This window comes from Pan paniscus, chromosome 23, assembly GCF_029289425.2.
Source record: "Pan paniscus chromosome 23, NHGRI_mPanPan1-v2.0_pri, whole genome shotgun sequence".
NCBI lineage: Eukaryota > Metazoa > Chordata > Mammalia > Primates > Hominidae > Pan > Pan paniscus.
In genome coordinates this window covers 51,136,174-51,160,664 of record NC_085927.1, presented here as the reverse complement: position 1 = coordinate 51,160,664, position 24,491 = coordinate 51,136,174, and the positions used below count along the sequence as shown (strand labels likewise).

Genomic DNA, 24,491 nt, shown 5'->3' with positions numbered 1-24,491 from the left:
GACACTGTGACATCTGTGCACGTGTCTACCTCCTACCTCACTGACAATCTCCTGGAGGCCAGGGCCTGGGTCGGAGTCATCTCTGGTCCCCAGTGCCCAGCATGGAGCAGGAGCTCGGTCAGTATTTGCCCAACAAAGATTGGGAAAAGAGAGAGTTCCCTAAAGCAGAGCCAGGAGCCCTTAGTTACTTTCCCTGGCCATTTACTAACCCTAACTGGGTCCCAGCTCCTTTCTATCCGCTGTGGTGCGGATGAAACCTGCCCTGTCCTCCTCATGAGTAAGTACCAGTGAGACCTAGGTGTGGATCTGTTGTGGACACTCTAAAATGCTATATGGGTCAGGGGACCATGGTCATAAAGAAGGGCTTTTTTTTTTTTTTTAATAGACAAGCTCTTGCTTTGTCAAACTCAGGCTGAAGTGCAATGGTGCAATCACAGCTCACTGCAACCTCCACCTCCTGGGCTCAAGTGATCCTCCCACCTCAGCCTCCTGAGTAGCTGGGATCTCAGGTGCGTGCCATCATGCCCAGCTAATTTTTTTTAAATTTTTTGTTGAAACAGGGTCTTGCTATGTTGCTCAGGCTAGTTGCAAACTCCTGAGCTCAAGTGATCCTCCCGCCTTGGCCTCCCACAGTGCTGGGATTACAGGCACGAGCCACTGTGTCTGGCCAAGAAAGGGTCTTAATTGTGAACTAAACAGAATTAGCAAAACAGGCACATGCCACCATGCCCGGCTAAATTTTGTATTTTTTGTAGAGATGGGGTTTTGCCATGTTGGCCAGGCTGGTCTCAAACTCCTGACCTCAGGTGATCCGCCTGCCTCAGCCTCCCAAAGTGCTGAGATTACAGGCGTGAGCCACTGTCTGGCCTCATCATCTTTAAAATGAGAATAATCACAGTATCTGCCTCTTAGGGTTATTGCCAGTATTAGGTGAGTTAATACACCCAATGCATCCTAGCAGTGCCTGGCACCCAGTCAGCGCTCAGAGAATGGGAGCTAGTGTTAACATCAGGATCTGCATGGCCATGTCACAGGGGAGGAAGTGAGACACAGAAGGATGTGGTGGCTGGGCCCAAGTGAGGGCCGGAAGGTCAGAAGCCTGGCCTCTGGGCAGGCACTGGCGTGGCTGCAGAGCCACACTCACGTGGGGCAGGGCGAGGGAACACCGGCTGCTGCACTCGTAGGCCTCCTTGTGGCGTCCCAGTTCATTGAGAGCGCGTGCCTTGCGGAACAACGCCCGGATACTCTCGCTGTCCAGGCCCAGCGCCTTCTCGCTGTCCTCCAGCGCCTTCTCATACAGGCCCTGCCGGAGAGGAGCATGTGGTCACTGGTCAACATCTGTTACCCTCCCTCCCCTAGGCCTCCTGCCCCTGCCTAGGAAGGAACACCAGCTTCCCTTCCTGGCAGAGACAGAGGAGCTGAAGTCTTGGGTCAGGGACAGGGCTCGAGGCTCCAGGAGAGAAGGAAGCACTCTGGTGTCCAGCCTCTGATCAAGGGTGTCTGTGTGTCCAGCTGATGGGGCTGCAGTGGGCACAGGCAGGATATTGCAGGGAAGGGCCTAAAGATCTACAACCATGAGCCCGGCCACTCAAGCACGTCTATTTCCATCTCTGCCTTTGGTTGGGAACGTGATGGGCTGAGAGTAACAATGGCATCTCTAAGAGGCAGTGAGACCATGAAGGCAGCTCTGTGTGCAGAGTGTACAAGGGTTAACCCTGAAGCATCCGGGAGCCATTTATCCAGAAGAGTTCGCTGGATGGCAGAGGTGTCATGGGGTCCTCTAGAGAGCCTGCAGCAGAGCCTCCCACAGGATCTCATGAACCTGAGTCAGTGGGTGCACAGGACAGGGAAGAGGAGGAGGCTGCAGCTCTAAGGAGGAGAGGAGGGGGAGGAGGAAGGCACTGAAGTCCACAAAGAAACAGGAGGCTGAGGCTATGGGAGGAACAGTGAGGAGGCTGAGGCTATGGGAGGAACAGTGAGGAGGCTGAGGCTATGGGAGGAACACTGAGGAGGCTGAGGGTATGGGAGGAACAGTGAGGAGGCTGAGGCTATGGGAGGAACAGTGAGGAGGCTGAGGCTATGGGAGGAACAGTGAGGAGGCTGAGGCTATGGGAGGAACAGTGAGGAGGCTGAGGCTATGGGAGGAACAGTGAGGAGGCTGAGGCTATGGGAGGAACAGTGAGGAGGCTGAGGCTATGGGAGGAACAGTGAGGAGGCTGAGGCTATGGGAGGAACAGTGAGGAGGCTGAGGCTATGGGAGGAACAGTGAGGAGGCTGAGGCTATGGGAGGAACAGTGAGGAGGCTGAGGCTATGGAAGGAACAGTGAGGAGGCTGAGGCTATGGAAGAAACAGTGGGGCCGGGAGGGAGGAGCAGGAGAAGTCAGACTCCCACCAAGGCCCAGGGTCACCCCAAGATTCTAACTTACTTCATCTAGGGCAGGGCTAGGGCTAGGGCATCAGTATCATTTTTTTAACAAACTTTTTATTATGCATCCGTACTTTTAAAAGCTCTCCAGCTGAGCATGTTGTACAGTTGAGATTAAGAGCCACGAGAACAGACAATGAAATTCTGAAAGCAGGCTGGGAGGAGGCTGGCCCTGGTCTACAGGCTCACTGGGGTATGGGCCTGGCTCGACTGGGCATCCAGGGGATCAGGGCAGCAGAGGAGGAGAGAAAAGAGGGTGCCAGGCTCACCATGGTGAAGTAGCAGGCGGCCCTATTGACATGCAGCTTGCACAGCAGCTCCCGGGGCAGGGCCACCTGGTCGGAGGCAGCGTAGTCGGCCACGTTCAGCCCTTCCATGTACTGCACCAGAGCCTGCTTATAGTCCTTCTCCCGGAACAGATCATTGCCCTCAGCAAACAGATTCTGCACCAGCTTGAGCAGAAAGGCCTGTTGGGGGCAAGGTGTGTAGGGGGCTCATGACCTCTGGCCCCAGCTCTGGCACCCGGCCCACGCCTCTCCCCTGCACATCTCCGCCCTTCACCTTTGCTCAGCCTGGCAGCTGACACTCACCTCATATTCTTCTTGCTTTAGGGGTAGTGTCGACCTATCAGGAAAAGAAAACACGAGGCCTGGGTGAGCCCGGTGGTCCCAGCTTCATGGAGGTCCAGAGCTACTCCTCCAACTCAGACCTCAGCCATCACCTTGTGGACTAGGGTGAACAGACTGCAGTTTTCTTCTCCTAAATCATTACCATGCAGGCCTTCCAGTTCTGATGGAAGGACCTGCATGTTCCTTGGGGCCAGACAGCCAGGTTTTGCCAGGTACAGGTGTTGAGAAAGAGCAGACTGACCCCAGCCCCACCTCCAGCCTGGCCCCAGTTCCAGCCCCACTTCCAGCCACAGCCCCAGCTCCAGCCCCAACCCAGCCAGCCCTAGCCCCAAGCCAGTCCTAGCCCAGCCCAGTTCCAGCTCTACCTCTGGCCCTGGACCTAGCCCCAGTCCCTGCTGCTGAAAAAACTAGCCATCCTCTGCTGAAAAAACCAGCCCTCTCCTAAAGGAAAGCAGGCATTCCAAGCCCTTTCTCAGTTACATGAGGGGAAGGAGGGAGGAGCCACACTTGGGCCTAGGAGGCCCCCAGGACTGGAAAAGGACAAGAGGAAAATCAGACTCTGGCCAAGGCAGAGTGGGGGAAGGCTCCAGCTGCAGCTCAAGGCCAGGAGGAGAGGATGGTGCAGGGGCTGCTGCAGCAGGAGTGCCAGGGACAGGAGCAGGCAGGAAAAGGCAGGAAGTATGAGCGTTGTCAGGGAATTAACACCTAGAACAGGCCTTGGGAAGGACCACGCCCCATCAAACCAAATCCGAGACCACAGGTCCACAGACACTGAGGCACCGGGAGTCCACCTCAGGCCCCTCCCCTGCCCAATCCCACATAACACACGCCCCAGCCAATGCCAGGTCTTCACTGAGCCTGTCAGCCCCTCATGCTGGACTCAACAAATCATTCTAAGTGGGGTCTGGGCACCTGCTCCCTCCTGTGGCTAATGCTCCCTCAGTATGAAAGAGGGCATCAGCCCAGGAGAACTGAGGTTCATCTCTCCAATGGGCTCAATGGCCAGGCTGGAAGGGAAGCTGGGCTTTGTCTCCCAGTCCTTCATTCCACAGAGGGAAAAACAGACGCTCAGAGTGGCGCAAGGACTCGCCCAAGGCTGCTTGGCAGGAAGGCATCGGATGCAGGGCTGGGGAGATCTTTCCGTTGCCTGGAGATGCTGCCAGCACCTGGGCAGGAAAGAGCGGCCTAGGCTAGTGCGAGAGGTGGGCAGAGGCGCAACGCCGGGAGGGCTGTGTATGCACGTGCGTGTGGAAGGTGTCCCCAGTTGTGACATCGGGGCTCACCAGCCCACCTCTCACTTGCCTCCCCACTGTCTGGGCCCCAGACCTGCCCTCCCTCCCCATACTGCTGCAGTGTCTGTCCCCTCTGTTGCCCCCACCAAAGACCCCATCACTACCTTCCTGGCCTCCTGCCTCCAGCCTACCCTCTTCCAGCATCAACTCTACCTTTCATAGGTCATGCGGTCCTAAGACATCTTTTTTTTTTTCCAGACAGAGTCTTGCTGTGTCGCCCAGGCTGGAGTGCAGTGGCCCAATCTCGGCTCACTGCAACCTCCACCTCCCGGGTTCACGCCATTCTCCTGCCTCAGCCTCCAGAGTAGCTGGGACTACAAGCGCCCGCCACCACGCCTGGCTAATTTTTTGTATTTTTAGTAGAGACGGGGTTTCACCGTGTTAGCCGGGATGGTCGGGATCTCCTGACCTCGTGATCCGCCCGCCTTGGCCTCCCAAAGTGCTGGGATTACAGGCGTGACCCACCGCGCCTGGCAGTAGACATCTTAAGGTCCTCTGCAAGCTGGGGCCAACCCACCTGTCCCAATTCACTTAGGGCTCTCAGGGCGTGCTAAGCACATGAGGCACACGTGCACCAACACAGCGTAGGAGGAGTGGGGCAAAAATAGCGGGACTGATGTGAAAAGCAGTGAGTCCCACTGTGCTTCCTGCAAAGCCTTAGGAGGCCAACAGACGGCTTCGGGGAGGCTGCCTTGTAGCTGGGCCTTCCTAGAACTCCCCTTTGGAAAGGAGAAGGAGGGGACGAGAGTGAACATTTACCCCAAGCACCACCTGGTCCCTTAACCTTCACAATGACCCCGTAGGGGAAATGGGAGAACTGGGCTGGGAATCCAGCTCTACAGACATCAGTGACTGAGGCTGGGGACAGAGAACTCTTCTTATGGAAGACAGCAGTGGCCGGAGTCACCTTGTTCACCAGACTGGCCTCTGAATAAATTGGAACACTTCCCCAAAATCAAACCCTCACTCCCCAAAATGGGAGAGGACCTGCCGCCCATGAAGAGAGATGAGCTAGCAGCCGCTCTGATGAACAAGTCTGAGGAGGGTTTGCAAACTCCCAGCCATGGCAGCAAGGTGGGGTTGGACAACAGCCCAGGGAAGGGGTGCTGAACTTGGGGCCATGCTCTAGGTGCACCCAAAACCCCTAATCAAATCAGCCCAGCGCAGGACACCCTCCAGAAGCGGCCAGGAAAAGTGACTGCATTGTGCGCTGAGGAAGGAGAACGTGTTGTGTCAATATGAACACTCGCTCTGTGAGAGCAGCATGGATACCGAGGGCGTGTGAAAAGGGACCCAGTCTGCGGTGACACGGGTGAGAAAAGGCAAGGGAGTACGCTGGGCACAGCAGCACGCGCCTGCAATCCCAGCTACGTGGGAGGCTGAGGTAGGAAAACTGCTTGAGCCCAGGAGATTGAGACCTGCCTGGGCAACACAGGGAGACCCCATCACAAAGAAAAGAAAAGGCAAAGAGTGTTTTACTGGTCTGTGTGAGAGAACAAAAGTGGGGAGTATATAAGGGAACATAGAGGCGAATTCCAGTTTTATGGGGAGCCCTATTTAAGAAAAAGAACACAAAATGATGAACACAGGATTGCAAGGGTGCATGCCTTCCAGGGCCTCGGAAGGGGCTCGTGCAAGTGAGAGGCCACGATGCCCACGCTTCATTAGTGTTGTGATAATTATGCCTCTGAGGATCTATTTAAGAGCAATAAGAGAAAAAGGTTACTCAAAATATTTTGTGTGTAAAAAAAAGAGAAATAAAACAAAAACAAATGTCGGGCTGGATGCGGTGGCTCACACCTATAATCCCAGCACTTTGGGAGGCCAAGGAGGGCAGATCACGAGGTCAGGAGTTCAAGACCAACCTGACCAACATGGTGAAACCCCGTCTCTACTAAAAATACGAAAATTAGCTGGGTGTGGTGGCAGGCGCCTGTAATCCCAGCTACTCAGGAGGCTGAGGCAGGAGAATCGCTTGAATCTGGGAGGTGGAGGTTGCAGTGAGCCGAGGTCGCACCACTGCGTTCCAGCCTGGACAAGAGTGAGACTCCATCTCAAAAACAAACAAACAAAAAAAAAAAAGTGTGGCGTGTGGGTGCTCAGAGGCATACAATAGAAAGAATGTGAGTTTTGAGTTTTGTGGTCAACCAGGCTTGGGCTAGAATGCTATTCCTCAATAGCTCCATGACCTTAAACAAGTTGCTTAACCTCTGTGAGTCTCAACTTTCTCATCTGCAAAATGGAAATAAGGCTACCTACTTTACTGGGCTGTTGAGAAGATTAAAAAGATGATGGATTGGCCAGGCACAGTGGCTCATGTCTGTAATCCCAGCACTTTGGGAGGCTGAGGCAGGAGGATCACTTGAGCCCAGGAGTTTGAGACCAGCCTGGGCAACATAGCAAGACCTCGTCTCTACAAAAAAATTTTAAAAATGGCCTAGTGCGGTGGCTCACGCCTGTAATCCCAGCACTTTGGGAGGCCGAGGTGGGTGGATCACCTGAGGCCAGGAGTTCAAGGCAGCCTGGCCAACATGGCAAAACCCCATCTCTACTAAAAATACAAAAATTAGCCAGGCATGGTGGCACACACCTGAAATCCCAGCTACTCGAGAGGCTGAGGCAGGAGAATCGCTTGAACCCAGGAGGCAGAAGTTGCAGTAGGCCGAGATCATGTCACTGCACTCCAGCCTGGGCAACAGGGCAAGACTCTGTCTCAAAAAATAAATAAATAAATAAATAAAAATTAGCTGGGTATGGTGGTGTGCACCTATGGTCCCAGCTACATGGGAGGTGGAGGCAGGATTCCTTGAGTCCAGGAGGTCAGGAGCACCATTCACTCCAGCCAGGGCAACAAGGAGAGATTCTGTCTCAAAGAAGACACAGATGTGAAGGTCCCAGCACGGAGACTGAGATTGTAACAGAGGGACCATTGATTTATCAGAAAACTCGTGCAGTCATGCAAGAGAATTAACAGGGAGTGCAAATGTGAAGGGTGAGGGCAGAATTACCTACTGGACAAGATTGAAGGGTAACCTGGGCCAGGGAGCATGTGTGCATGTGGAGTTCACGCACAGCCACACCAGCCCCTTCCTGGCTCCTCCCACCTGCCTGCACCCCAGCGCACACAGGAGCCTTGGCAGCAAAGGCTCAGCAGCAAGAAAAGGGAGCGCTGGGAGGGCATGGCTCTCAAACAACCCACCCTTGCCCACCCAGCCGTCCAGCCCCTGCCGCATGCAGGCTTACTGAATGAACTGCAGCCCTTTCTCGATGTCCGCCTTCCGTTTCTGCCTCTCCATCAGTCTCTGGGGAAGAGAGCACAGTCCATCAGTCAGTCAGCAAGAGCCAGGCTGCCGTCAGCCACCACCACTTCGTGGGTCCTGTGATTGGGTGCTCTCACTCCCACTCTCATTCCCTTCCCCATGTCGGGAGGCGTGTCCCTGAGGGCAATGACCACCCTCAGGCCGGTGTCCTCCACACCCATGGCCCCCTGGACTCCTAGATTGTGTGGTACCCTCAAGGGACAAGGGGGCATAGAGGGCACCTGCCCTTTCCCACACAGGCTTGAGCTACAATACCATATGGACACCCTCAAGTTCAAGGGAAAACTCTTTTTTTTTTTGGATACAGAGTCTCCCCTGTTACCCAGGCTGGAGTGCAATGGCGCCATCTCGGCTCACTGCAACCTCCGTTTCCTGGGTTCAAGTGATCCTCTTGCCTCAGCCTCCCGAGTAGCTGGGATTACAGGAGCCCACCATCACGCCCAGCTAATTTTTGTATTTTTAGTAGAGACGAGGTTTCGCCATGTTGGCCAGGCTGGTCTCGAACACCTGACCTCAGGTAATTCATCTGCCTCAGCCTCCCAAGGTGCGGGGATGACAGGCATGAGTCACTATGCCCGGCCCCCCTTTTTTTCTTTTTTTTTTTTTGAGATGGAGTCTCGCTCTATTGCCCAGACTGGAGTGCAGTGGTGCAATCTCAGCTCACTGCAACCTCCACCTCCTGGGTTCAAGCGATTCTCCTGCCTCAGCCTCTGGAGTAGCTGGGAATCCAGGCATGCACTACCACGCACCCAGCTAATTTTCATATTTTTAGTAGAGACAGGGTTTCATTATGTTGGCCAGGCTGGTTTCAAACTCCTGACCTCAGGTGATCCGCCTGCTTTGGCCCCCCAGAGTGCTAGGATTACAGGCGTTAGCCACTGTGCTCAGCCAACAAAGGCTTTCTTTTAGAGCATATGTTCTAGTGGAGAGGCACACGACAATAAATATGTCACATAATACAGGAAGGATACACGCAATTAAGAAAAAATAATAAGATAGAGTGACAGGGTGCTATAATTCTGAGTAGTCTGAGAGGCCACTTTGACCTTTTTTTTTTAGCCGGAGACTCACTCTGTTGCCCAGGCTGGAGTGCAATGGTGTGATCTCAGCCCACTCCAACCTCCACCTCCCGGGTTCAAGTGATTCTTGTGCTTCAGCCTCCCAAGTAGCTGGGACTACAAGCACTTGCCACTATGCCCGGCTACTTTTTGCTTTGTTTTTTTTGAGAGGGAGTTCCGCTCTGTCGCCCAGGCTGGAGTGCAGTGGCGCGATCTTGGCTCACTGCAACCTCCACCTCCCGGGTTCAAGCGATTCTTCTGCCTCAGCCTCCTGAGTAGCTAGGACTACAGGCACGTGCCACCATGCCTAGCTAATTTTTTGTATTTTTAGTAGAGAGGGGGTTTCACCGTGTTAGCCAGGATAGTCTCGATCTCCTGACCTCGTGATCTGCCCACCTTGGCCTCCCAAAGTGCTGGGATTACAGGCGTGAGCCACTGTGCCCAGCCTACTTTTTGTATTTTTAGTACAGACGGGGTTTCACCATGTTGGCCAGGCTAGTCTCAAACGCCTGACCTCAAGTGATCCACCCATCTCAGCCTCCCAAAGTGCTGGAATTATAGGCATCAGCCACTGCGCCTGGCTCACTTTGACATTTGAATGGAGATCTACGTGTATGATGTGAGGGAGCCAGCCCTGTGGATACCTGGTGGGAAAGGGCTCCGGGCAGAGGGAACAGTGAGTGCAAAGGTCCTCAGGGAGATGCCTTGTTGGTGTATCTGAGAATGTGCAAGGAGGCTGGTGAGGATGGAGCAGAGTGGGCAGTGGGGAGGGTGGTGAATAGGAAGGTCAGAGAGATTAGCAGGAAGACCACATGTAGAGGTATTTTCATTTTCTTTTCTGAGACAGTTTCACTCTGTTGCCCAGAATGGCATGATCACTGCAGCCTCAAACTCCTGGGCTCAAGGGATCCTCCCACTTCAGCCTCCCAAGCAGCTGAGATCACAGGCGTGCGCCACCATGCCTCGCTAACCTTTAAAATTTTTTATAGAGACAAGGTCTCACTATGTTGCCCAGGCTGGTCTTTTTTTTTTTTTTGAGGCGGAGTCTTGCTCTGTTGCCCAGGCTGGAGTGCAGTGGCACAATCTTGGCTCACTGCACACTCCGCCTCCCAGGTTCACGCCATTCTCCTGCCTCAGCCTCCCGAGTAGTTGGGACTACAGGCGCCTGCCACCACACCCGGCTAATTTTTTGTATTTTTAGTAGAGATGGGGTTTCATCATGTTAGCCAGGATGGTCTTGATCTCCTGAGCTCGTGATCTGCCCGCCTCGGCCTCCCAAAGTGCTGGGATTACAGGCGTGAGCCACCGCGCCCAGCCTCTCAGGCTGGTCTTAAACTCCTGGTCTCAAGTGATCCTCCCACCTCAGCCTCCTAAAGTGATGGGATGACAGGCATGAGCCACGTGTGTCACCCAGCCCATAGAGGTTTTGTAGATGGGGCAGACTGTGGATTCCACCCTAAGGTAGAGGAGTCACAGGAGCTTTTAAACAAAAGGGCCACTCTATGTCTAGCTTTGCTCTACAAAAAAATGAGTTGTCACTAAATAACTGAGATTTATTTAAATCTCACAACATCCCCATCAGGCAGGAAAATAGTACTCCAAGAGGCTAGGAAAGTTATTCAAAGCCATGCAGTCAGCCTGGATCCTGGGTTCAGTGACACCACAGAGATGGGCATCAGGCAGCCTGATTAACAATGCGTCAGGAGACCAAAGGCCCCAGCCCTACAGGCACCTAACACCCCACACCCTTCCCTCCTCTGGGAAAAAAATTTCTTTGTTTTGAGATAGGGTCTTGCTCTGTTGCCCAGGATGGAGTGCAGTGGTGTGATCTTGGCTCACTGCAGCCTCCATCTCCTGGGCTCAACTGATCTTCCCCCCTCAGCTTCCTGAGTAGCTGGGACCACCACACATGGCTAATTTTTGTATTTTTTTTTTTTTTTTAGAGATGGGGTTTTGCCATGCTGCCCAGGCTGGTCTCGAACTCCTGGGCTCAAGAAATCCTCCCACCTGAGTCTCCCACAGTGCTGGGAATATAGGCATGAGCCACTGCACCCAGCCAGAAGATTCTTATAGGGAGGGTGTTACGGCCTGGATGTTTGTGCCCCCTCTCCCATTCATATGTTGAAGCCCTAAACCCTATATTTGGAGACAGGGCCCATAACGAGCTAATTAAGGTTAAATCAGGTTATGATTCAATATTTTGTTGGATGAATTCTCTCTCTGCACCACATGGCTGCTGCCCAGGAATGGGGGAAGGATGGTATTGGCAATTCAAGACTGTCTTTCTGGCCGGGCACGGTGGCTCATGCCTATAATCTCAGCATTTGGGAGGCCGAGGTGGGTGGATCACCTGAGGTCAGGAGTTCGAGACCAGCCTGGCCAACATGGTGAAACCCCATCTCTACCAAAAATATAAAAATTAGCTCGGGGCCAGGCACGGTGGCTCACGCCTGTAATCCCAGCACTTTGGGAGGCTGAGGCAGGCGGATAACGAGGTCAAGACCAGCCTGGCCAACGTGGTGAAACACTGTCTCTACTAAGAATACAAAAATTAAGTCAGTTGGGCGTGATGGTACATGCCTGTAATCCCAGCTACTCGGGAGGCTGAGACAGGAAAATCGCTTGAATCCAGGAGGCAGAGGTTGTAGTGAGCCAAGACTGTGCCACTGTACCCCAGCCTGGGCGACAGAGCAAGACTCTTCTCAAAAAAGAAAAGAAAAAAAATTAGCTAGTCATGGTGGCACACGCCTGTAATCCTAGCTACTCAGGAGGCTAAGGCAGGAGAATCGCTTGAACCTGGGAGGCAGAGGTTGCAGTGAGCCAAGATTGCGCCGTTGCACTACAGCCTGGGCAACAGAGCAACTAACTGAGCCCAGGAAGTTAAGGCTGCAGTGAACCGTGATCGTGCCACTGCACTCCAGCCTGGGCAACAGAGTGAGACCCTGTCTCAAAAAAAAAAAAAATACGGCCAGGCGTGGTGGCTTACGGCTGTTAAGTCCAGCACTTTGGGAGGCCAAGGTGCGTGGATCACCTGAGGTCAGAAGTTTGAGACCAGCCCAGCCAACATGGTGAAACCCTGTCTCTACTAAAAATACAAAAATTAGCTGGGTGCGATGGCATGCGCCTGTAATCCCAGCTTCTCCGGACGGTGATGCTGGAGAATTGCTTGAACCTGGGAGGCGGAGGTTGCAGTGAGCCAAGATCACGCCACTGCACTCCAGCCTGGGCAACAGAGCGAGACCCTGTTCAAAAAAAGAAAAAAAAAAATGGCCAGGCATGGTGGCTTACTCCTATAATCCCAGCACTTTGGGAGGCCAAGGTTGGCGGATAACCTGAGGTTGGAAGTTTGAGACCAGCCTGACCAACATGGAGAAACCCCATCTCTACTAAAAATACAAAATTAGCTGGGCATGGTGGCGCATTCCTATAATCCCAGTTACTCAGGAGGCTGAGGCAGGAGAATCACTTGAACCCGGGAGGTGGAGGTTGTGGTGAGCGGAGATAGCGCCATTGCACTCCAGCCTGGGCAACAAGAAACAAGGGAGAAACTCCGTCTCAAAAAAAAAAAAAACTATTTGGATAGAATGAATGTATTTTGTATGTGATAAGGTCGTGAATTTGGGGGGATGAAGGGTAGAATGTTATAGACTGAATGTCTGTGTCCTCCCCAAATTCATATGCTGAAGCTCTAATCTCTAATGTGACTATATCTGAAGATAGGGCCTATACAGAAGTACCTGTAATTAAGGTTAAATGAGGGCATAAGGGTAGGGCCCTGCTCCAACAGGATTACTGTCCTTATAAGAGACACTAGCAAGCTTGCTCTTTCTCTGTTTCCTCCCTTGCATGCACCAAAGAAAGGCCATGTGAAGACACAGTGAGGTCTGTAAGCCAGGAAGAGAGCCTTCACCAAAAATCAAACAGGCCAGCACACTGACTAGGACTCCCAGTCTCCAAAACTGTAAAGAAATAAATTTCTGTTGTTTAAGCCACTCAGTCTATGGTATTTTGATATGGCAACCTATGCAGACTAATACAGCGGTGAAAAGGTCATTTATTCTCAGTTAAAGAGGGAGGTATGGCTGGGCTTAGTGGCTCATACCTGTAATTGGGAGGCTGAGGTGGGAGGATCGCTTGAGCCCAGGAGTTCAAAACCAGCCCAGGCAACATAGCAAGACTCCATTTCTACAAAAAAAAAAAAAAAACACTAGAAATTAGCTGGATATAGTGGTACATGCCTGTAGTCCCATCTACTCAGGAAGCTGTGCTGGAAGGATTGCTTGTGCCCAGGAGGTCAAGGATGCACTGAGCCGAGATCGTGCCACTTGTACTCTAGCACTCTAGCACGTGCGTGTGGAAGGTGTCCCCAATTGTGACATCGGGGCTCACCAGCCCACCTCTCACTTGCCTCCCTGCTGTCTGGGCCAGCCTGGGCAACTGAGTGAGACCCTGTCTCAAAGAACAAAAAGAGAGGGAGGTGAGCATCTTGAAAACGTGTGTCAGGCATGACTCAGAGAAGGCACCTGGTGGAGGAGCAAGAAGCATATAGGCCAAACAAACCTCCAGGATCAGATTTTTCAAATTTTTATTATTTATTTATTTTTTTTGGAGACAGGGTCTTGCCTGTATTTTTAAGTAATAATAATGATTGGCCGGGCATGGTGACTCATGCCTGTAATCCCAGCACTTTGGGAGGCCGATGCGGGCAGATCACGAGGTCAGGAGTTTGAGACCAGCCTAGCCAATATAGTGAAACCCTGTCTCTACTAAAAATACAAAAATTAGCCAGGTGTGGTGGCACACGCCTGTAGTCCCAGCTACTCGGGAGGCTGAGGCAGAAGAATCACTTGAACCCAGGAGGCAGCGGTTGCAGTGAGCCGAGATCGTGCCACTGCACTCCAGCCTGGGTGACAAAGCAAGACTCCGTCTCAAAAAATAAAATAAAATAAAAAAATAATAATGATGATTATGGGCCGCACATGGTGACTCATGCCTGTAATCCCAGCACTTTGGGAGGCGAAGTGGGAGCATCACTTGATCCCAGGAGTTCAAGACCAGCCTGGGCAACACAGTGAGACCCTTATCCCAAAAATAAAAAATAGGTTGGGCGCAGTGGCTCACACCTGTAATCCCAGCACTTTGGGAGGCCGAGGCAGGTGGATCACTTGAGGTCAGGAGTTCGAGACCAGCCTGGCCAACATGGCGAAACCCCATCTCTACTAAAAATACAAAAAGTAGCCAGGCTTGGTGGCACTCGCCTATAGTCCCAACTACTCAGGAGGCTGAGGCAGGAGAATTGCTTGAACCCGGGAGGCAGAGGTTGCAGTGAGCTGAGATCGCAACACTGCACTCCAGCCTGGGTGACAGAGCAAGACTCCATCTCAAAAAAATAAATAAATAAATAAATAAAATAAAAATTAAAAAGGGCAAAAAACATAAAAAGGAAATTCACAGGAAAATAAATTATTAAGATACTCAAACTCACTGATTAAAAAAAGATGCCGGACAGGCGCGGTGGCTGACGCCTGTAATCCAAGCACTTTGGGAGGCTGAGGCGGGCAGATCTCCTGAGGTCAGGAGTTCAACACCAGCGTGGCCAACATAGTGAAAACCCGTCCCTACAAAAATACGAAAAAAAAAAAAATTAGCCAGGCATGATGGCGGGTGCCTGTAGTCCCAGCTACTTGGGAGGCTGAAGCGGGAGAATCGCTTGAACCCGAAAGACCGAAGGAAGTTGCTGTGAGCCGAGATGGCACCACTGCACTCCAGCCTGAGCGACAGAGAGAGACTCTGTCTCAAAAACAAAATCAAAAACACAAAAAAACACAAGATGCCAATTTTCACCCATGACACTAAGGTGAAAAGAAAGCCTGGTTGACGAGGGTGGAGAAACTGGCACTCCCAAGCCCTCCCTGTACGTATACTGACAGTGTAAACTGGAATCATCTTTGAGAAGCAATTTAGCAACATGTACTAAAATGAGCAAGGCAGGCCCTGCTGGCTGCACCCAGCAGCCAGTTTCCCCTCTTGCTCCTTCAAGATTGTCCATTTCCCAGGCACTCAGGTGAACCTTCACTGGGCTAAGCCAATCAGAATGGCCTTTTTCCCTTGCCAGTGATTGGCTTTGGTAAGGGCATGTGACATCTGGCCGGGTACGGTGGCTCACGCCTGTAATTCCAGCACTTTGGGAGGCCAAGGTGGGCGGATCACGAGGTCAGGAGATCCAGACCTCGTCATCCTGGCTAACACGGTGAAACCCCATCTCTACTAAAAATACAAAAAATTAGCCGGGCGTGGTGGCGGGCGCCTGTAGTCCCAGCTACTAGGGAGGCTGAGGCAGGAGAATTGCTTGAACCCGGGAGGCGGAGGTTGTAGTGAGCTGATATCGCGCCACTGCACTCCAGCCTGGGCGACACAGCGAGACTCCGTCTCAAAAAAAAAAAAAAAAAAGTCTGACCCAAAACATTACCTGCTTCTGGAACTGCCCCACCTCATTTTTTATGTGAGAAAACCAACCCCCATTTTGAGCTAGGAATTCTGTTACTTGCAGCAAAAATTCCTCCAAATGGTAAAATGTCCTTTCACTTTGACACAGAAATTTCACTTCCAAGAATTTAATCTATGAAAATCCCTACACATGTACTCAATTATATTTGCATAGGATGTATTATGATTATAATTGTTTTGTTTTTGAGACAGGATCTCTGCCACCCAAGCTGGAGGTCACTTCAAACTCGACCTCCCAGGCTCAAGCGATCCTCCCACCTCAGCCTCCCAAGTAGCTGGGACCACAGGCACGCACCATCACGCTTGGCTAATTTTTTTGTATTTTTTGTAGAGACAGGGTTTCACCACATTGCTCAGGCTGGTCTCGAATTCCTGGCCTCAAGCAATCTACCCACCTCAGCCTCCCAGAGTGCTGGGAGTACAGGCGTGAGCCACCATGACCAGCCAGGGATGTATTATTATTATTTATTATTATTATTTTAGAGGCAGGGTCTCACTGTATCACCCAGGCTGGAGTGCAGTGGCACCATCGTGGCTCACTTCAGCCTTGACCTCCTCAGCTAAAGTAATCCTCCCCAAGTAGCTGGGACTACAGGTGTAGGACGTATTATTATTATTATTATTATTATTATTATTATTATTATTATTAAGACAGGGTCTCACTCTGTTGCCCAGGCTGTAGTGCAGTGGCATAATCTCAGCTCATTGCAGCCTCAGCCTCCCAAAAAGCTGGGACTACAGGAATGTGCCATCATGCCCAGCTAATTTTTTGTATTTTTTGTAGAGACAGGGTATCACCATGTTGTCCAGGCTGGTCTTGAACACCTGGACTCAGGTGATCTGCCCGCCTCAGCCTCCCAAAGTGCTGGCATTACAGGCATGAGCCACCACGCCGAGCTAGGATGTATTTTTTTTTTTTTTTGAGATGGAGTCTCGCTCTGTCACCCAAGCTGGAGTGCAGTGGCACGATCTTGGCTCACTGCAAGCTCCGCCTCCCGGGTTCACGCCATTCTCCTGCCTCAGCCTCCCGAGGATGTATTAAGAGTAAGTGGAAAACTAGAAGCAGCCTTAATGTCTACCAGTAAAGGATTAATTTAATTAACTAATTTAATTAAAATGAATTAAATTAGTTAATTAAATTCCATACCATGGAATACAATGCAGCTATTGAATCTATATGTATTGTCATGGAGATGCCTCCATGCATGGTTGAGGAACAAAAAACGAAGCAGATTTCTCTGTTGGGGGCTCGTCTTATTCTGCCCAGGTCTCAAGACCAACATCCCTGAGCTTCCATTTAAGGGACAGTGCTCCTGCTCTCTTCACTACCTGCTCCCCAGATGAGCTCTTGCATTTCATGATAACATGAGTCATGTTAACGACTCGCCTATCTCTTCCTCCTGCCAGGCCCACCCGCTTCCCCAGTATTTCAGACTCATATCTCTTATCTTCTGGGTAGTGGTACCTGGAAGTCCAACACCCAGGCTGCCTATGACTTCCATCCCTTTCTTAATCTTGGGCCCTCTACCTGGAATGCCCTCTGCCACACACACCTTCCCAACTCCTACTCATCCTTTAAGACCCAGCTTAGATGCCTCTGTGTCCAAAGTCCTCTTTGGTGCCATCTCAGCTGGATTGGGTGTTTCTCCAACTGAACACATTCCAAACTGAACTCAGCGTCTTCTCCCCTAATCCTACTCCTCTTCCATTATTCCCTGACTCTATTCATAGCTCTGAGCATCATCCTGTTCTCAGCTACCTTTACCTCATAAATATTTCCCCACCCTGCAACCCCTCATATCCTCTCCACAAGCATGGCTACCTCTCGGACCCTCAACATCTCTTGCCAAGTTTCCAATGCACCCCCTCCAATATGCTCCCATTCAGTGGTCAGGGATATCTGTGTAACGCATATGCCAATGTCACTCCCCCACTCAAAACCGATGTGCACACATGCACGTATACACGCGAATGAATGCAGGCTAAAAAAAAAAAAAAAAAAAAGTGAGGCTGGGCACGGTGGCTCACGCCTGTAATCCCAGCACTTTGGGAGGCCGAGGCAGGTGGATCACGAGGTCAGGAGATCGAGACCATCCTGGCTAACACGGTGAAACCCCCTCTCTACTAAAAACACAAAAGAATTAGCCGGGCGTGGTGGCGGGCACCTGTAGTCCCAGCTACTCGGGAGGCTGAGGCAGGAGAATGGCGTGAACCCAGGAGGCGGAGGCTGCAGTGAGCCGAGATAGTGCCACTGCACTCCAGCCTGGGTGACAGAGCAAGACTCCATTAAAACAAACAAACAAACAAACAAACAAAAAACTCCCTTTTTAAAACAGTAACAGAAGGTCATTGTAAAAGCTTTGGAAATTATAAATTTGGAAATTATAAAATTAAAAAATAAAATTTGGAAATTATAAAATTAAAAAATAAGCCAGAATCACCCAGAGCTTAGAGTGACTGTCTAACACTGTGGCATACCCTGTTCCTCTTGAGCAGTTAATTAGTCACTGCTCCTGCTCCCAGGGAGCTTGGAAATCCTTGTGGTGCATCCTTGGGCATCAAGAGAGTTTCCAGTGCTGCTATGCTTGCTTTCGTGCCTTGTGCTGACAGGGAGGCAGGCTGGGCCATGCAATCCACCAGCCCTGGGTTCTGATCCCAGCACTGTCCACAGTGGCTTTCAGGGCACCTCCCTGAGCCTCAGTTTTGTCATCTGGGAGACAGGGATGATGATACACACCTGACAAGACAATTTTGCAGCTCCACCTGGTGTGCCTCCCCCTGAAGGGGTCAGAAATTCATGTTTCTGCTAAACTGGGTGCTGTAGAGAGCACTCACAACAGACATAATTATCCTGTAAGTTTTCAATCAGTCAATGTTGATTTACAGAGTCTCGCTCTGTCGCCCAGGCTGGACTGCAGTGGCGCTATCTCTGCTCACTGTAAGCTCCGCCTCCCGGGTTCACACCATTCTCCTGCCTCAGCCTCCCGAGTAGCTGGGACTACAGGTGCCCGCCACCACGCCCGGCTAATTTTTTGTATTTTTAGTAGAGACGGGGTTTCACTGTGTTAGCCAGGATGGTCTCGATCTCCTGAACTTGTGATCCGCTCACCTCGGCCTCCCAAAGTGCTGGGATTATAGGCATGAGCCACCGTGCCCAGCCATCAATGTTGATTTCTTTGCAGTTTCCCTGCCCAGTCGTGGGCTGTTTGGCAAGGGCTATTCTGTGGCCAACCTCCTACTATTATTCATTTATTCAACAAATAACCATGAAGCACTTTTAGTGCAAGGGGCCCTACCAGGTGCTAGGGGAACACAGTTAATAAAGTCCTTTCCCTGGTGGAGCTTGTCATCCATGGGCAGGAAGACAAATAAACCAGCGTGAAATGCACACGACAAGTAAAAATAGAGATCAGAGTCACAAGGAAGCTGAAGCAGGAAGCGTGGCATGGAGTAATGGAAAGTACATTAGGGCCGGATGCGGTGGTTCACGCCTGTAATCCCAGCACTTTGGGAGGCTGAGGTGGGCAGATCACTTGAGGCCAGGAGTTCAAGACCAGCCTGGCCAACATGGTGAAACCCCATCTCTAATAAAAATACAAAAATTAGGCCGGGCCTAGTGGTGGGCACCTGTAATCCCAGCTACTCAGGAGGCTAAGGCAGGAGAATCACTTGAACCCAGGAGGTCAAGATTGCAGTGAGCCGAGATCACACCACTGCACTCCAGCCTGGACGACAGAGCGAGACTCTGTCTCAAAAAAAGAAAAAAAGAAAGCAGACTGGGAGTTTAGGGAAGGCCCTTAGGAGGAAGCTGACATTTAAGAGAGATAGGTAGCCAGCCATGGAAGATAGGAGGTGGGGTAAGAGGGCACCTACCTAGCAGGGGACAGGGCACAGGCAATGGCCCTGAGGTGGGAACAAGCTGATAATGTTCCAGGAAAACTCAGAAGGCCACCATGGCTGCAACGCCCAAGCAAGGGCAAGCCACGTGGGAGGCAAAGTGCAAGGGGCAGGCGAGGCTGGTCTCAGAACCACTCACAGGCCATGCCGGGAGCCAGGGCTGTGTTTTGCGTGTGTCAGGAAACTGCAGGAGAGTTTTCAGCAGAAGAGTGACAGGAGCTTATTTATTTCGCAGGAAGATCCTTTTGGCTACTGCAGGGAGGACGTATGACAAGAGAGGATACTGGGAGATTGGTTAGGAGGCTACTGCAGTGGTTCAGGCCTGGATCAAGGCAGACAGTGAAGAAGATTCAGGAATATTCTGAAGGCTATTAAATGATCATAACTACAACCCCTGATGCAGATTCGACAGGATCAGTACGGCCGTTTCACAGAAAAGGAGACAGAAGCCAAGAATGACAAAATAATCATGCCTCCATCATACAGCCAGCATGAACAGGAGTTGGGAATGAAACTCAGGACTTTGGGCTCCCTGCCCTGCATTCCTCAGCCTGTGGAGGGAGAGGGATGACACAGAGATGCTCCAGGGAACAAGAGCATAGCTGAACCAGGGCGACCTCTGAAAACCCCAGGAGGGCCAGAGCCCCCACCTTCCCTGCAGCCCTCACAGGAAGTGCTCAAGGAATGATCATCAGCTGACCCCAGCACTTCAGTAACACAAACCAACCAGAAGACATGGTTCTCGGTCTCAGGGAATCCAATACCCTGTTCCCCTCCCAAGTAACATTGTGGACTGGGTAGGAAGAGCAGTGGGTGGGTGATGATGCCTCAGTCTTTTTCTTCTGAAAAACAGGGGACACCTTTTACCTTACCTCAAAAGACTGTCATGACAATTAATGAGAGACTGTGGACACAGCAGGACACAAATGTTGGTGGTAGTTAGGATTTCCAGATTGATAAGAAAAGAGCTTCGAGGAAACTGGAAGTAACCTGAAGACTGTCTCCTGCATGGCAGCTAAGACCTCGGATGCCAGGTGGCTTCATCTGACTCCCTTCTCTACCTCAGCTGTGTGATCTCAGAAGTGTTAACTTAGTCTTTCTGAGCCTCAGGCTCCTCATCTACAAGATGGGGCTGCCAGTGATTGCTCTGGTCTCGAAGAGCTGTTAAGTGGATTCAATAAGAGAAGGCATAGGAAATGTCAAGCACGATGCTGGTATACAGTGGTGTTAACCATATGGGGGCTGCTGTTATATGGGTGTTATGTGCTGCTATATGGGTGATCGTATCCCCACGATCCCCACCAAGCTCGTGTCTCAGCCTCTGACGCTGAGGAGCTGTGATGCTGCAGAACTGAAGTTACCAGATGTTTCTGAAGGGAACAAGCGCTCTGAATGCAGGAATGTCCCTCCCTCTGGGCCTCCATAGCCCGGTGGGGAGACAGCACCAACACAACCAACACGGCACCAACACAACCAACACGCCTGCAAAGAAAGTCTCCCTGGGGGGAATGAATTTGGTGAGAAGGAATCTGTAGCTGGTGCTGACAGAGGAAGGAAAATGAGCTTGTTTTCCAGGGGCCATGAAATGTGATGAAAGGAGCTGACTTCAGGCCCAGCACGGGCTCATGCCTATAATCCCAGCAGTAGGGAGGCCAAGGTGGGTGGATCACGAGGTCAGGAGTTCAAGACCAGTCTGACCAACATGGTGAAACACCATCTCTACTAAAAATACAAAAAAAAATTAGCCAGGTATGGTGGTGCGTGCCTGTAATCCCAGCTACTCAGGAGGCTGAGGCAGGAGAATTGCTTGAACCCGGGAGGCAGAGGTTGCAGTGAGCCAAGATCGCACCACTGCACTCCAGCCTGGGTGACAGAATGAGACTCTGTCTCAAAAAAAAAAAAAAAAAAAAAAAAAAAAAAGGAGCTGACCTCTGTGGAGGCTCCTGGGGGCTGACGCACAGCCCATCATCAGCCCAGGCTGAGCCTCCAGCTTGGGGCTACAGCACCTCCACCTGCTGCTGTCTGAATAACCTCAGGTCTCTCCTGAGGCTCCTTCCCAGACCCACACCAGGCCAGCTCCAGAGCCAGACATCCTGGGTTGGCTCTGCAGCTCTGCCCCTTCTGCACTTCACTGAACCTCTCTATGCCACAGTTTCTTCACCTGTAAAATGGGGATAATTACAGTGCCTCCCTCTAGGGCTGTTGAAAGAATTAAATAAAGGCTGGGTGCAGTGGCTCATGCCTATAATCCCAGCACTTTGGGAGGCCCAGGCGGGTGGACCACTTGAGATCAGGAGTTCAAGACCAGCCTGGCCAACATGGCAAAACCCCGTCTCTACTAAAAATACAAAAATTAGGTGTGGTGGCAGACACCTGTAATCCCAGCTACTCGGGAGGCTGAGGCAGGAGGATCACTTGAACCCGGGAGGCGGAGGTTGCAGTGAGCCGAGATCGTGCCATCCCACTCCAGCCTGGGTGACAAGAGTGGAACTCTGTCTCAAAAAAAAAAAAAGAATTAAATAAGCTAATTTAGGAGAAAGCATTTGCAACAGGGCCTAGAGAATTGCTGGTTCAGTGATTACTAAATTAATAAAAATTTTTAAACACTTCTAGCTCCTTTCATCTGAGTTTCTTATCCTGATCCCCAAGCATGGATTATCATTAAATATCATCAAATCTCAGGGCTCCTTTTCAGAAGGGGAAACTGAGGCCCAGAGAATCGAAAGGATCATGACGGCAGAGCCTGACTTGAACCCAATGTCATATATCTGCCCACTAGACTGTGGCTGTACCAGGTGACCTGTTCTTCTTTATACATCCCTGCCTTTGTCCATCTCAATGCCTCTGCTTAGAACACCCTTTCTCTGGCTTTTCAACCTATCTTTCAGATGTTCAAATGGCACTTCTAGGAAGATCTTCCACTCTCGGGCAAAATAAACCTTCCTCCTCTACATTGGCGCATAATTCAATTTGACAACACAATGGCTGAGTGTATCATCCTGGCACCGCCTCTGGGGCTGGAGGCACAGAGGGTGAATCAGACCCAGTTCCTGTCCTTGGGAAGCTCAGATTAATGGTCCATATCTATCTCATCCCAAGCTCCAAGCTCCTCCAGGGTGCTGGGCCGGCACCCAGCAGGCACTAAGGAACCAAACTTGCTCAGATCCCCACGCTCAGGGACCGGTCCTCCTTCTACTGCCATTCTGCTTTCTGCAGTTAGAAACCTACTGAGAGTGCTTTCACTGGGCCAGCCCCTCGGGGCCCTGGGATACAGAGCCAGTTTAGGAGAACTCCTTGGTCTTGGGGAGCGTGTTGACAATGCTACCCCAGTTTCATTTGCTAATTCAGACCATCCAGTTTCCGTTTTTGTTTTTTTGAGACAGAGTTTCACTCTGTTGCCCAGGCTGGAGTGCAGTGGCATGATCTTGGCTCATTGCAACCTCCACCCCCCAGGTTCAAGAGATTCTCCTGCCTCAGCCTCCTGAGTAGCTAGGATTACAGGCACCAACCAGCATGCCCAGCTAATTTTTTTTTTTTTTTTTTTTGAGACAGAGTCTTGCTCTGTCGCCCAGGCTGGAGTGCAGTGGAGCGCTCGGCTCACTGCAAGCTCCGCCTCCCGGGTTCAAGCAATTCTCCTGCCTCAGCCTCCCAAGTAGCTGCAATTACAGGTATGCACCGCCACATCCAGCTAAGTTTTGTACTTTTAGTAGAGGTGGGGTTTCACCATGTTGGCCAGGATGGTCTCAATCTCTTGACCTCATGATCCGCCCGCCCCGGCGTCCCAAAGTGCTGGGATTACAGGCGTGAGCCACCGCAGCCGGCCAATTTTTGTGTTTTTTGTGGAGACTGGGTTTCACCATGTTGCCAGGTCTGGTCTCGAACTCGTGACCTCAAGTGATCAGCTCGCCTTGGCTTCCCAAAGTGCTGGGATTACAGGACAGTCCCTGTTCTTGCTTACGTATCTGAGAGGAAGGTGGTGCAGAGGGCAGGAGCACACTCAAGAGTCAAGAAGGCCTGGATTCAAATCCTGCAGATTGACCTTGGGCTGGGCACACAAATCCCGTGTTCCTCAATTTCTTCATCTGTGAAATGGAGATTATAATGCCCACCCCTCACGGAGCTACTATAACAATTCGAGAGAATGTAAGTCAACTTGCCAGCACAGAAGCAATTGTGGATAACCCAGAAATTCCCTTCTTCTCCACCCTGGCAAGCCTCCCCATTCTTTCAAGTTCAAATTCTACTTCCTAGAAGAAGCCTTCTCTAACTTTTCCAGGTAGCCTTGAGCTGTCTTCTCTCCACTCCCACTGCACTGACCCCAGAATTCTTGTGTTCTCATTGGTTCACTAGAGTCAACTTTCTCTTTCCAGCCAGATAATAAATGACAAAGTCAATTGCAAACCTGCCCCACAGCATCTCACAAGAGGCGCTTGAAAAGTAACTTGCAGACAGGCATGAGGTGGCTCACGCCTGTAATCCCAGCACTTTGGGAGGCCGAGGTGGGTAGATATGTTGAGCCCAGGAGTTCACTTGAATTCAGATATGTTGAGCCCAGGAATCACTTGAACCCGGGAGGCAGAGGTTGCAGTGACCTAAGATCATGCCACTGCACTCCAGCCTGGGTAACAGAGTGAGACTCTGTCAAAATAAAAGAAAGAAAGAAAGAAAGAAACTTGCAGCAGCCAGGTTTGGTGGCTCATGCCTGTAACCCTATATCCCTTTGGGAGGCCAAGGCAGGAGGACTGCCTGAGCCTGGCAGACTGAGCTACAATTGTGCTACTGTACTCCAGCCTGGGTGACAGAGTGAGACCTTGTCTCAAAAAATAAAAAGAAGGCTGGGCACGGTGGCTCACGCCTGTAATCCCAGCACTTTGGGAGGCCAAAGTGGCTGGATCACAAGGTCAGGAGATCAAGACCATCCTGGCTAACACGGTGAAACCCCGTCTCTACTAAAAATACAAAAAATTAGCTGGGCGTAGTGGCGGGAGCCTGTAGTCCCAGCTACTCAGGAGGCTGAGGCAGGAGAATGACATGAACCCGGGAGGCAGAGCTTGCAGTGAGCCAAGATTGCGCCACTGCACTCCAGCCTGGGCGACAAAGCGAGACTCCGTCTCAAAAAAGTAAAATAAAATAAAATAAAATAAATGAAAAGTAACTTGCTAAGGTGGCCCAGGACTCTGGGAAAGGGTGACGATTTGGAGCCAGAAAACTGGGTGGGAATCCTACCTCTGTCGTCTGACTTTCCAGCAAGACACACAATTCGGCCTAAGGTTTCTTATCTAGAAAATGTCTACCTGACACAGTTGCTATGGAGGACAGATGAGCCAACACATGTGAAAGCCCTTTTGTTATAAACTAAAAA

General features: G+C 51.2%; 1 protein-coding gene across 1 annotated transcript in view; it reads right to left on the bottom strand.

The window, feature by feature from the left end:
* Positions 1–24,491, bottom strand: part of ZC3H7B (zinc finger CCCH-type containing 7B) — a 58,028-nt gene that overhangs the window by 31,508 nt on the left and 2,029 nt on the right. Inside the window, exons 2-5 of the mRNA XM_003814622.5 lie at positions 7,591–7,649; positions 3,017–3,050; positions 2,696–2,893; positions 1,145–1,303 (exon numbers count right to left, since the gene is read on the bottom strand). Coding sequence (XP_003814670.1) covers positions 1,145–1,303; positions 2,696–2,893; positions 3,017–3,050; positions 7,591–7,643 — 444 coding nt within the window. The 5' untranslated portion in view covers positions 7,644–7,649. The remainder of the gene's footprint in view (positions 1–1,144; positions 1,304–2,695; positions 2,894–3,016; positions 3,051–7,590; positions 7,650–24,491) is intronic.